The following is a 14841-nucleotide window of genomic DNA, read 5'->3' on the forward strand; positions in this document are numbered from 1 at the left end:
CCAAAGTGATTTTTGCTTCTGCCCATCCATTTCTGAGATTTGCACAGCTCTACCGGGCCAACCTGTCTGGTAGGGCAGGAGACCAGATTTTTTTCTGCTGCAGGTAATTACCGCTTAGAGGTCCGTTAGCACATGATTGGACAGTAAAAGGACAAACTGCAGACTTTATAACTTCATCTCTCTGTCACTCTGATCTCTCCTCCTATCAGTGTGCCCATGCAGGGATTGGCTCCTTGTGCTGCTTTTACCTCTCCGAGTCTGTATTCTGTATAAGGACCACAGGAGAGTCAAATTCAGGTACAGCCTGTACATTGCTTGTATTCAAACATTTTTTTTAGCCAGGAGTTCAGTTTTAACCCCTTTATGACAGCATTATGCATATATGCTGTGGCAGGGAGGTGGGCAATAATGTTCTGCCATTTCATATATACAAGGCTGTCTTGTTCTGTGGTTCATTCCACTAGCACCCCCAGAATCCTGATGGAGCTGTCACCAACAGCTCACAGGCAACTAGTGATGATAGGGAGATAGTAGACATTGCCCCCAATGATGTTAGTACCATGTAGCCAATCACAGCCCACAAGGATAGGGAGCCCTGCCTACTGGCTCCCTGCAGCACAGCCCATTTAAAGCACCGGCTCCAGCAGGCATAGAGAGATTAAACACATCTATATGACTGATTTAAACTTTAGTAATCTATACTCAGAGGATCTTCAAACCAAATTATTCTGCGCTCATTCCATCAGCTGTTGATAAATGCAAGAAAACATGTGCTTTGAAAAGTTTACATTCGTTATTTGTCATATTGAAACACCTAAGTCTCTGAAGAAAGTGAAATCCGTAAGTAATTCTACAGAATCCCGGAAGACTCAAAGAGAATTCCAATATTTTCTTCTATTGTCAAGGTGAACATCAGCTGTCTTCGGATGAACAGGACACAAGTCGTACTTCTTAGACTATTGAGCTCAACTGGTCCACCAAAGTCATAATTACTTGATTTTGACTTCAAAGAGTGTTGCTTTGCCAAAGTCCTTTATAATATCTCAGGAGTTTTCTTACTGAATAACATCCTATAAGATCTTGCTCTTAGGTTAACTTGGATTATCAGATACCACCTTGAAAATCTTTTGAAGAGTGAGCACAATAGATCACAAGAACGTCTTCAGTATAAAGTTCTATAGATCAAGATGTCCATTGTCCAACGTCATTGTTAATGTTCACTGGAAAGTTTCTTGTCTACTTCAAACGCACCGTTGCATATTCAACTTCATCTAATTCTTCAGTTTGGAAATACGCTTTTTTGGCTTCATGGTTTAAATCGGCGTAGACTATAGAGTCTTCTTCTGGTGAAAGGCGAACGCTGGGACGGTGGCCCAGGTGGGCATTGTCGTAAGTGGTTTCAGTGGGCACTGTAGTGAACTCCTCGTCTGGTGGGCATGAAGGCTGGATACGCTCCAAGTAGTTCTCAGGACCTACTGAGGTAGCCACAAACTCTACCTGAAAAAAACATATAATGTATTTTTAGAAAAGTGTTGTTTGAATACATAAATACATCTTTAGTGCATGTGTGAGTTGTGGTTGGGGAGGTAATGTCCTAAATTGGCTGGATATTTTGGCCATGCTGCAGAATAGTTTATATGAGTTCGAAAGCGCTTGCCACGCTATTTATGCTGGCGGTGGCCAACACTGTAAATGGGTTTTGACACCAAAGGCCTGTATTGGGAGCAGGCCCACATAGGAGCCCCCACGGAAAGCAGCTTTCATTGGGGGCACCCGATGAAGAGGAAGGGCCTGGAGCGCCGATGGGGACCTCAGAAAAGGAGAATCAGGGCTACTCTGTGCAGTGCCATCTTAAGAACATTAAATTGCCCCGGGCAATGCAGTGCACTGGGGCCCTGCCTACACAATTACCCATGAGAATAAAATGGCAAATTATGGATAAGGCTATATTTTATTGGTAGTGCCAGGCTAATGACAGCTTCCAAGTTAAGCAGCTGGGTCCGGTGAACCCACACACACGGACGAGAGTCAGACTCGACTGTCCTGTGTGTGTCTGTTCCCATGCAGGCAGACAGGCATTCCTGCAGTTGTGGGCTCCCCCTCCACGGCCCAAGTGGCCTGACAGCAGCGCAGGGCCGTTAGGCACTTGCCACCTGCTAAGTTTGGCAGCAGGATGCACACGGGAATCGGGACTAATGCTTGGCTGGGTCGCTGGGCAGGTGGGGCCCCCCGGGCAAGCGTGCCCATTCGGTAAGATGGCCCTGACTCTGTGCAAAACCATTGCATAGAGCAGGTACATATATGCATGTTTGTTATCTTTTATAAGAAAAAAAGAAGGTTTACAATCACTTTATCCAGTTGCCCACCACCCTATAGCAGTTTTAGTGCTACAGGGTGACCGCGATGTGCTGCGCAGGATCGTGTATATATACGTGATCCTGCACTTCTGGGTATCAGGCCTGAGTGCGCACCAGGTGGCTCGTTCCTGCTATGATTCTATGCAGCGGGTCCCGCCGACCTGATGTACGCTGGCCCCCGCTGATCATTCGGTACACAGGCAGAACGCCGATCTGCATATGTAAACAAGGAAGATCATCATTCTGTCAGTAAGGAAGGCATGGATCCTGTGTTTCTGCAAAGCAGGGGCATGGATCTATGCCTTCCCCTAGTAAAAAGCGCCTCCCCCTTTTCAGTAAAACACCAGCTAGGTAAACATTTAACCCATTGAATGCCCCTTAAGTTAACCCCCTTCCCAGCCAGTGTCATTAGTGGTATCAGGACAATATCCCCCCAGACAATATCCCCCCGGACATTATCCCCCGGGCAATATCCCCCGGGACAATATCCCCCCGGAAAACATCCCCCTGGACATAATCCCCCTGGGACAACATCCCCCCGGGAGGATAGAGGCGGGATATTGTCCAGGGAGGATATTGTCCAAGGGAATGTTGTCGAAGGGGGATAATGTCCCGGGGGATATTGTCCCGGGGGGATATTGTCCCGGGGGATATTGCCTGGGGGATAATGTCCGGGGGGATATTGTCCAGGGGATATTGTCCGGGGGGATATTGTCCTAGAATCGTCATTAGTACAGTGACAGTGCATATTTTTAGCACTGATCACTGTATTAGGATCACCGGTCCCCAAAATGTGTCAAAAGTGTCAGTGTCTAATAATTCTGCCTCAATATCGCAGTTCTACTATAAGTCACTGATCGCCTCCTAGTAAGAAAAAAAAGGGCCTAGGCCACTGCACATTTGGCAAGGCCACTTTTTTATTTTCTATTTATTTTTCTCCCACTGTTTGTCACTTTCACTTTTGTGTGTGTTTTCACGGATTGTAGGGTGTGAGTCCTCGGGTTTACCCTGAAGTCGAGGGGGAGGATGTGTGGCCCTCAGGTTCCTTCCTCCCCTGCCTCTGGGGGGTCTATCTTCGGGAGAGCCCCTCGACCTAGTATTCGGGGTTGGCTTCGGCTGGCCTGAAGAACGGGGTCTGCCAGGCCTTCTGGCTAGGCAGACCATGTAAACTCTATTTCCTTGTCAGGAGCCTTGCGCCCCGGGGATCAGGGTCGAAGTCCTACCCCTTCGGGGGTGGATTAAAGCACACCCTTAAGCTCCTTTCACACACTCCGTCCGTTGGACGGAGTCCAATTTTCTCAGCGGGGGATCGATCCGCCAATCCCCCGCTGAGCAGGAGGATGACAGCTGTGTCTCCGCGCTGTGTGTGGAGACACAGCTGTCAGTTCCCCATACATCTCTATGGGGGAAATCAGATGGGAACGGACCGTCGGTCCGTTCTCATCCGATCCCATCCGATCCGATCCGCTGGACGGATGGAAAATAGGGTTTCCATTCGTCCAGATTTCACGGATCGGATCGGATGACAGCGGACATGTCTCCGCTGACATCCGATGGCCCATAGAGATGCATGGGGGGACCGTTCAGATCGGCCAAAAAAAACTGACAGGCGGATCTGTACGGTCCGCTTGTGTGAAAGGGGCCTTAAGTGCACTTTTTAGTGTGTGTTCACATGCACGTTTTTTGTTCACTTACGGGTTTTTTCCTTGTAGGTTTTTGTACCAACTAGTAAGAAAAAAACAAATAAATAAAAATTCCTTCCAGAAGTATGAAAAAATCTGGCAACCATGGCTAGACTGTTGATTGTTCTTTGACGTGATTCTGACTCTCTTTATGTAATACATATGATAAATGTTCCGACATGTTTGTATAAATGTCTGAATATCTCTTGTTAAATGGTATGTGCATCTGAGAACCTTTGTTTTATATGTACCATTCCTAATCTCAATAAAGTGCAATCCTGTTTTGTAAAAAAAAAATAAAAAAATTCCATGACAAAATTCCATAGTTTGTAGTTTGTAGATGCTATAACTTTTTGGGCAAACCAATCAATATACGGTTATTGGGATTTTTTTTTTTTTTACCAAAAACATGTAGCAGAATACATGTTGGCCTAAATTGATTAAAATATTTGATTTTTTTTAACATTTTTGTTATTAGAGATGTGTTTTTATAGCAGAAAATATTGTTTTTTTTTTTTCTAGATTAGGTTTTTTGTTTATAGTGCAAAAAATTAAAAATGCAGAGGTGATCAAATACCACCAAAAGCTCTATTTGTGGGGAAAAAAGGGCATCAATTTTATTAGGACACAGTGTTAAAATAACGCAGTGCCGTATTGCAAAAAAATGGCCTGGTCAGGAATGGGGTTAAATCTTTCGGAGGTCAAGTGGTTAAAGGACGTGTGATGTAATGACATTTTATTATTTTTTTTATTTTAAATGTTATTGTTTGATCGGTATACAAAAATCTTTTTTACTGTATTTTCTTTTGTTTTTCTGTACCTCTAGAGCAGTGATGGCGAACCTTGGCACCCCAGATGTTTTGGAACTAAATTTCCCATGATGCTCAACTACACTGCAGAGTGCATGAACATCATAGGAAATGTAGTTCCGAAACATCTGGGGTGCCAAGGTTCGCCATCACTGCTCTACAGGTTAATGTCACCAAAAGAAGGTAACAACATTTCTAGGCCATTAGGGGCCTCTGCCATTAGGGCTCTCTGCCATTAGGGGCCTCTGCCATTAGGGGTCTCTGCCATTAGGGGTCTCTGCCATTAGGGGCCTCTGCCATTAGGGGCCTCTGCCATTAGAGGTCTCTGCCATTAGAGGTCTCTGCCATTAGGGGTCTCTGCCATTAGGGGTCTCTGCCATTAGGGGCCTCTGCCATTAGAGGTCTCTGCCATTAGAGGTCTCTGCCATTAGGGGTCTCTGCCATTAGGGGCCTCTGCCATTAGAGGTCTCTGCCATTAGAGGTCTCTGCCATTAGGGGTCTCTGCCATTAGGGGCCTCTTCCATTAGAGGTCTCTGCCATTAGGGGTCTCTGCCATTAGGGGCCTCTGCCATTAGGGGTTTCTGCCATTAGGGGCCTCTGCCATTAGAGGTCCCTGCCATTAGGGGTCTCTGCCATTAGGGGTCTCTGCCATTAGGGGCCTCTTCCATTAGAGGTCTCTGCCATTAGGGGTCTCTGCCATTAGGGGCCTCTGCCATTAGGGGTTTCTGCCATTAGGGGCCTCTGCCATTAGAGGTCCCTGCCATTAGGGGTCTCTGCCATTAGGGGCCTCTGCCATTAGGGGTTTCTGCCATTAGGGGTATTTGCCATTAGGAGTCCCTGCCATTAGGGGCCTCTGCCATTAGGGGCCTCTGCCATTAGGGGTCTCTGCCATTAGAGGCCTCTGCCATTAGGGGTCTCTGCCATTAGGGGCCTCTGCCATTAGGGGTCTCTGACATTAGGGGTCTCTGACATTAGGGGTCTTTGCCATTAGGAGTCCCTGCCATTAGGGGTCTTTGCCATTAGGGGTCTCTACCATTAGGGGCCTCTGCCATTAAGGGTCTCTGCCATTAGGGGTCTCTGACATTAGGGGTCTTTGCCATTAGGAGTCCCTGCCATTAGGGGTCTCTGACATTAGGGGTCTTTGCCATTAGGAGTCCCTGCCATTAGGGGCCTCTGCCATTAGGGGTCTCTGCCATTAGGGGTCTCTGCCATTAGGGGCCTCTGACATTAGGGGCCTCTGCCTCAGTCAGCAGTGACCACTGGAAAAGGCCCCTAGTGGCCTTGAAATGTCTCTTCCTTCTGTTGGTGACAGTAAAGTGTCCTGTTAGTTTACCTATCTATCTAAATGTAGTGTGCTGATGATATCTTGGATTGGCCTGATGCAATGCTGGTGCCATTGGCCAGTTCACCACAGCATCCTCTTATGACTGGGTCACTCTCGTTACTGTATGAAGTGTGTTAGCCTCTTTTTGTATTTTTGTACCATTGGGGACATTTCCCTTCATTTTCTTTCCCAAGGACACAAAAGCAAGTGAGTATAAATCTCTCAAAAGTGAGGGGAATTTCCCTTTATACAGTTTCATCTGGAAATTATGCCAACAACCCCCTCCCATCGGGACATTTCCCTCTACTCCTGTTCCAGTGACAACTGTAAAATTTAGATTTTCTGATTTTTATTCAGTGACAGTAGTCACCAGGACAATACAGAGAGGTTGAATATCCCCAGTGGGGGCTGTCGTGAACGTGCTGGCCACAGTACTGTTACTTGCCAAAGGGGGATGCAAATGTGCATGCACGGACTCCCAAGTGCTTAACGTTTTAGATGTGATAATGCACGCAAATATGCACGAATGCGCGCACGCGTGCGCACCCATAGACATATGTGCCAAAACACCATATATAAGTGCAGCAGTTGCACTAAGGCTTTGCTGTCTGTTCTGCAGCTGTACCTAAAGCCCCGTACACACGTACCGATCGTCGGCCGAACGATCGCCGGTCTTTTGTCCCCAGGCTGTAGTGTCTGTTGAAAAGTGCAAAAGACTGCACAAGAATTTTGTCCGCCGACTACAGCCGACTGCAGAAGTGATGTCATGTGATGGTTAACTTTCCCTGTGTTTTTTCTTTGCTGAGCATGCCCAGTCTTGCAAATCTGCAGTCTGTCGGCCGAATTCTGTATTGACTGGCGAACAATCGGCCGTTCTGGTGTCGGCATACAAAAATGTTAATGCTTGCACAACAGATTCTTTTCGGCCGAAAGTGCGCTGTCGGCTGTCGGAAGCATCATACTAACAAGCCGAAAATCGGCCGATCGTTCGTCGGCCGAAGCTTTTCGGCGACAATCTGCACGTGTGTACGGGCCTTAAGTTTCTGAAATATGATCCTGCTTCTTCTGTGTTTGACCCGACTTGCCTTTGACTCCGCTTGTATCTCCCCCCACCTTGACCTTGGCCTGTATCTGGACTTTCCTATTGTCTTTGCCCACCTGCCAAAATCCACGTTGCCGATCTCTGCCTGAACCCTGGATACTCTCTGCCTTCTGTCTTTGCCTGCTATTGATCGTCTTTCACCGACCTGGCTTGTCTGACCACGCTTCCTGTGTCTCTTGCACTGCATGCACCTGCCTGCTGCCACCTGCCTGGAGTCTGCCAGTTCTGCCTACCTGCTGTTACCGTTTGGTCCACCCTGGTGGCACACCCACCATTTGGAAGACGATCCAGGCACCCTTACACCACCATGCTCTCGTGACCACTGTCACAACATCAGTGGTCCCGGAGCCGGGGTTGTACGAGAAGCCTTCACATCAGGCTCAGCCGTCAGGTACATGACAGGGGCACACAAAACGTGTGTTCTAATCCTTCACCACCATTTTCAAAAATTACTTATGACTTTTAGGCTCCATTCACATGTAGGCGTTTCAGATTGCGGGCAGAATTGGCGCAAAAGAAATCCCAGACTCTTTTGCTAAATTGCACCGCACTGAAACGCGTGGTGGGGTGACATTAGGAATGTATGGCACTGCCGTACATCTGCTAAAGGGCAAAGTGTTTTTGTTTGTGTCGGGAAAGCTAGTGATTTTGTACGAGTTCCCAACATGCATAGGTGTGAACCTATGGTAAAAGGTCCTGTGCAGCAGGGGTGTATCCTTTTATCACTGGAGCATTGTCAGTTTGTATTCATTTGTATCAACCTTTAGATGGGATATCCTTATAGCTTGGCTGTAATATCAATGTAGCAAAATATATGCCGTACCTCTTCTGCTGTTTGTGGGTCTTTGGAAGATCTGTGTTTTCCTGGAAGCAGAGGGGGAAATTGTTAAAACAAAAGTAATAAAAAGAAAAAAAAAAAAAAACATACATATTAAAATAATAAGAATATAATAATATAATAATATTATTTTATTATTATATAATAATAATATAATAGAAGAGTTTACTGCACATACACAAATAGATAGTCAACAAACTACAATGCTATGTTTTCAAGAGTTTTTTTTTAGGGTTTTTAAGGTGCCAACAAGTCAGAATAACACATGATATTAAAAATGAAATCACATTTTTATTGTAGAAAATATATAAAATCAATAATAAAAACAATTGTCAATCTTGTTGAAACAATACCACAAACAGATCCTCGACATGTTTCGCTGTATATGTTTAGCTTATTCAGGAGGATTTAGCTTGGATAATACTCATATATGCTAATGAGAAAAAATAATATACAAAAAATCTAATTAATTATTTCATACTAATCTGAAAAAAACTTGAGAGTCTCTGGAGACTCAGACATGAGTCCTTTACCATAGGAAACACTAAATTTCCAAAGAGATCCAGCATTCGTAAGCACACATGGCCTTGTCCAAATATTTGTTATAATTGTAATACATTAATAATGTTTTTTGGAATTGTAAATTGAAACGATTTTTTCAGATTAGTATGAAATAATTAATAAATTTTTTTTTTTATATTATTTTTTCCATTAGAATATATGAGTATTATTCGAACTAAATCCTCCTGAAGAAGCCAGACATATACAGCGAAACATGTCGAGGAATTGTTTGTGGTTTTTCAACAAGATTGACAATTGTTTTTATTAATGATTTTATATATTTTCTACAATACAAATTTGATTCATTTTTAATATCATGTGTTATTCTGACTTGTTGGCACCCAAAAAGCCCTAAAAAACTTCTGGAAACAATTTTGTAATTATTTTCAGGGTGTGGTGCATTTGAATCAATTGGCACACTCATCTATAAAAACAAACTACAGTGCTACCTAATGCAGAATTAAAGTGTTAGGAAACTCCACCTTGTAAAACAAGCCATTCAGTTTAAAAAAAAAAAAATGAAAAGGAATACATTTGTGTATAAATATAAATTAACATTATAAACCCCTTTTCCCCCTTTTTTATAAGTAAGTTATCACATTCCCAAAGCTGCAAAGGAGCTGGGGAGGAAAAACAGCAGCACGCTGATCTTTCCAGTAATAGGATGTGCAAGGGGGGTGTCAGCAGAAGTCTGATCAATGGAGGAGAGCACACTGGGTTCCCAGAACATCTAGAGAACTGACCACGCTGTGCTCTCATGCCTAGTGTGGTTAGTTTTTAAAAGGAAAGCAGAGGGAGTGGCAGAAATGCCAGAAATTTTACAAAAAGGAAACAATACAAAGAGAACAGGATACATTTTCATACATGTACATGATAAAGCAGGCACAAAGACATGGACAAACAGAATTTAATACGGCGGGCGGGAGGTGGTTAACACAGTCTTTAGAGCAGTAGAACATAAGCACCTGGACACCATTAACGATGTTCCAACCCAGGACAGCCTTAAACTTAGTGCACCAGGGGTTAACAGCAGTAACAGTCACTAGGATCCCTCTCTCAGGTCTGTACTAATAGTGTCCCTGGGACTGAATGTCTACCTTCAGACTCAGGCAGACAGTCACCTCAGTGGGACCTCCAGAACGGATCCACAGTGAAACCCCTCTTCCAGTTCTCAAAGAATTAGCAGTAGAATAGGCCCCCCAGTTAAGCACATCTTCAGCTGGAATGCCAGGAAGGGCAGCTGCCCTTTTGGCTGGGAAATTCTCCTCCTGGGGAAGAACCTTGCTCTCTGGGGCTCCAAAGTTTTAATGCACTCCCCGACCACCATCTGGGCACACCTTCTCAGGGATTCATAAATATTCAGGCTGCCCATTTGACTCTCCCACCCATTACATTATGGAAGCCTCCAGGAGACAGGGGGAAGTAATCAAACTTGCAGCCTGCAGATTCCAGGGCAGCCTAAAGTAATCACATGCTGCTCAGATGATTAAAGGATGAAGAACCACAAACCAGATCAGCGCACTACGGGGTCCAGCTTCACAGTAAGCAGTCAGTGGAACAAATGTAATGTAGACAATATAACAAGGGTCCTGCGGCTTGCCAAAAAGTCCAGGAGAGACCAGGTCATGACAGCTGTCAAAAGACCGGCCAATGTCCGGCGACCTGCACTAAAGTAATCCACCTCGTGGTAAACCCTTTGTTGTGGGGGGCTGTGCTGGGGGGTCAGCAACGCGTTTCAGAGGCTCGCTCCTTCTTTGTCAAAAACATGATTTGCCAATCCACACTGACAGCTCTGTGGTCTCTCATCTTCTATGCTGCCGATACACAATGACAGCCCTGGGGTACTTCCATCTAGTTCACATGCTGATTATCATGTTTTTGACATGTAAGTGTACTATTTTTTTGTTGAATAAATTGTTGAATAAATTGTTTTCATTATACTAATGAGGATCCTGATCTGCTATCTGTTATTCGTTTGAGCTCCTGTGTAGCACCCTCCTAGGTATGTGCTAGGTAGGTGTATATAGTTTTTGTTTCTCTGCTTAACAGGGACACAGACAAGTAAATCCAGGCTGTCTACCTAACAGAGAGCTGTGATTGTTGGATAGGACCTTCCCAGTGTGCTCTGATGCTGCTTATCCTGGCTTGATGTTTCACACTGATCCAGTAGTGATAAAGTGTATTGGACAGTGGGGGAAACCATGCAGATGAGAGCAGGGCATATCTGTACAGCCCTGGCCAATAGGGCAGGGGGGTGCCCTGGTGCATGCTGGGCGACTGTACTTATATCTGATGTGAACATGAGACCCGTGGTCTTTGGCTATAGAGTGGAGTCCAGGTAGGGAGGGGGCTGCTGCCTCTCCCCAGCACAGGCTGCCATGCAACATCAGGTGGTTGATCTGAGGGCCAGAACAAGAGATGCTGAAACCCAGGGACTCTTTTGAGGGCTGACTGAGGGAGGATGTCCATGGATCTCGTCTGGTGGTAAAAGAACGAGCTCTGGTCTAGGTGTATCAAGTTATAGGGATGAGACAAACCATCTAACACTACCAGGGGTGCTTACAACAATTGGCTTTTATTCATTTATGTAAAAGGGAAAATAAATGTTTACTGTAACTGCTTATAAAGCTGGAGATTGGCTTTAATTTGTTTGTGTATTTAAATCTGCTAATCCCTCCAACTGTACCCTCTCCCCAGACTGACCGTGCTGCTGTCCAAATGTGCCCCCTGTGATACTTCATCCAGAGTGGGAGCAAGATGTGTTAATGGCCGGATCACCAGGTGAAAATAAAGAGAAAAAGTATAAAAAAGAAAACGAATGCAGCCACCACATCCAATGATTGGTAAGCTGCAATATATTACATTTTTGGTTTCGGGTTTAATACCCCTGAAGCTCAGTAGAACAATATTAATGAATGCAAAATTCTTCAAATACCATTGGCAACAAATCTACGTTCCAGTGTTCAACATGTAAATGAGATCTTTAACAATTATATGCTACATATTGATGTACTTTAGCTGGAATTTTAGGCTAAAGAACATTTAAAAATGACTAAATTTTTTATCATTAGAATTAATATTGAGGATTTCAAAAATGCCAAAATTTCCTGTACAGCTGTATTTTCTGGGCAAGATTGTTGCTGTGGAAAATATTATTCTACAGCACCTTAGTTTTATATATCTAAAATTCAAATAACCTTCTGCAGTTTTTACAAATGTAACCCTGAGTGAACCTTATTGTAAGGGATTTAACATATTTAAAGTGATTGTAAAGCCCCGTACACGCGTGCAGATTGTCGGCCGATAAGCTTCGGCCGACGACCGATCGGCCGATTGTAGGCTTGTTAGTATGATGCTTCCGACAGCCGACAGCGCACTTTCGGCCGAAAAGAATCTGTCGTGCAAGCATTAAAATTTTTGTATGCCGACACCAGAGCAGCCGATTGTTCGCCAGTCAGTATAGAATTCGGCCGACAGACAGCAGATTAGCAAGACTGGGCATGCTCAGAAAAGAAAAAACACAGGGAAAGTTAACCATCACATGACATCACTTCTGCAGTCGGCTGTAGTCGGCGGACAAAATTCTTGTGCAGTCTTTTGCACTTTTCAACAGACACCGACATCCCGGGGACAAAAGACGGCCGATTGTTCGGCCGACGATCTGCACGTGTGTACAGGGCATTAACCTTTACATACACCCAGCGAAGTGACTGGTCTCAGGTGATACAAATCCTCCTAAAAAGTATTCATACCCCTTGAAATTTTCCACATTTTGTCATGTTACAACCAAAAATGTACTGTAAATGTATTTTATGTAATAGACTGACACAAAGTGGCGCATAATTGTGAAGTGGAAGGAAAATGATAACTGGTTGTCAATTTTATTTACAAATAAATATGTGAAAAGTGTGGCATACATTTGTATTCACCCTCCCTTTAGGGCCGGTTCACACTTTTGGGAGTGCGCCGATCGCATGTAATTCGGAGCGCACTGCTCCTTCATTACATGCGATCGGAGGTGCGGATGCGAATTCAGCCATACACTTTGTATGGCTGAATTCGCACTGTATCCGCACCAAACACGCACATGACCCTTTTTTCCAGCCGCATCAGGATCGGATCGCACAGTGGTTCACACTTGTGCGATCCGATCCTGCGTGAACTGTCAGATCGCACTGCGATATGCGATCAAACTGCGAGTGTCGTTAACATTTCATTGACACCTCCTGCGTATCGCATATGGCAATGTGAACTGCCAGGGGTGCGTTTGTGATGCGGGAACAGGCTGCGAATTCGCAGCCTTCCCGCATCGCACAAGTGTGAACCGGGACTTATGCCTCGTACACACGCAACGATAGTTGGTCGTGAATTTTCGGCCACCGTCCGATCGGCCGATTTTCGGCTTGTCAGTATGATGCTTCAGACAACCGACTGCGACTTTTCGGCCGAACAAAATCTGGTGTGCATGCTATAAAATTTTTGTTGGCCGTCAACAGAACGGCCGATTGTTCTTCAGTCAGTACAGATTTCGCCAGACAAAAATGTGATGAGCAAGACTGGGCATGCTCAGAGAAGAAAAAACACACGAAATGTAAACCAGCACATGACATCACTTCTGAAGTTGGTTGTTGTTGGCCGAAAAAATTTGTGTGCAGTCTAGAGCACATTTCAACCAACACAACAACACTGGACAAAAGACGGCCAATTGGTCGGCCAACAATCGTTGCGTGTGTACGAGGCATTACTCTGATACCCCTAACTAGAATCTAGTGGAACCAATTGCCTTCAGAAGTCACCTAATTAGTAAACAGAGTCCACCTGTGTGTCATTTATTCTCAGTATAAATACAGCTTTTCTGTGAAGCCCTCAGAGGTTTGTTAGAGAACCTTAAGCCTTCTACACACAATCAGATTATCGGACGATCTGTCGTCCTTTTTTTGTTGCATGCTAGTCTCATATGGAAAGTGAAGAGGTTACTTTCATACCAAAATTCTCCTACGACAGAATTCTACTTCAGAAGTGATGTCATGTGTTGAATTGTTTTGTATGTGTTCTTTCATTTTTGAGCATGCCTAGTCTTGCTCTTATGTTTTTTTTACGGATGAAAACTGTACTAATTAAACGAAAATCGGACTTTGTGTTGACATACGGTAAAAATTTTATAGCCTGCACATCCAGCTTTTGACGTTCGAAAATTCGTAATCTGCTGTCGAAAGCACCATACTAACAATCTAAAAATCGGCAGATCGTTCGTCGGATGAATTTTTACTTCCGTTTTTCGTATCGTGTGTACGGGTCTTTAGTGAACAAGCAGCCCCATGAAAGGCCAAGGAACACACCAGACAGGTCAGGGATAAAGTTGTGGAGAAGTTTAACCACTTCAGCTCCGTAAGGTTTTACCCCATTAATGACCAGGCCATTTTTTGCGATTTGGCACTGCATTACTTTAACGAAAAATTGCGCGGTCGTGCCACGCTGTACCTAAATACAATTGATGTCCTTTTTTACCCCACAAATAGAGCTTTCTTTTAGTGGTATTTGATCACCTCTGCGGTTTTTAGATTTTGCGCTATAAACAAAAAAAAGCGACAATTTTGAAAAAAATGCCATATTTTTTACTTTCTGCTATAAAACATTTTTTAAAAGTTTTTTTTTTTTATCAGTTTAGGCCAATTTGTATTCTGCTACATATTTTTGATTAAAAAAAAAATCCCAAAAAACGTATTTTAATTGGTTTGCGCAAAACGTTATAGCGTTTACAAACTACGGGATAGATTTTTTTTTAGCGGGACTGCGACATTGCGGCAGACAGATCAGGCCCCTAAGTGACATTTTTGACACTTTTTGGGGACCAGTGACATTAATACAGTAAGCAGTGCTAAATAAATGCTCTGTTATTGTATAAATGACACTGGCAGGGAAGGGATTAATACTGGGGGTGATCAAAGGGGTTAATGTGTACCTAAGTATGCTTACTGACTGTGTGGGGGAAGTGTTCTGTGACAGGCACAGAGAGATCGGGGTTGTAGCTTAGCTGAAACTCCTGATCTCTCCCTGCCTGAGTGATAGAAGAGCATAGTTGCCAACATTTGAAAAAAATTTCCAGGGACACTTTGCAGCACAGCTATCAATTACTTACCACACCCACTTCCCCGAAGCTCCGCCCAC

General features: G+C 44.3%; 1 protein-coding gene across 1 annotated transcript in view; it reads right to left on the minus strand.

Annotated features, from left to right (window-relative positions):
- Positions 1–334: 334 nt before the first annotated feature.
- Positions 335–14841, minus strand: part of LOC309547939 (uncharacterized protein) — a gene marked incomplete at its 5' end in the record, with an annotated part of 28523 nt that continues 14016 nt past the window's right edge. The window contains 2 exons of the mRNA XM_082247937.1: positions 335–1497; positions 8098–8138. Of these exons, the coding sequence (XP_082104063.1) occupies positions 1237–1497; positions 8098–8138 (302 nt within the window). The 3' untranslated portion in view covers positions 335–1236. The remainder of the gene's footprint in view (positions 1498–8097; positions 8139–14841) is intronic.

Source organism: Pelophylax lessonae (assembly GCF_965119305.1).
Source record: "Pelophylax lessonae genome assembly, chromosome: 2".
Taxonomy (NCBI): Eukaryota; Metazoa; Chordata; class Amphibia; order Anura; family Ranidae; genus Pelophylax; species Pelophylax lessonae.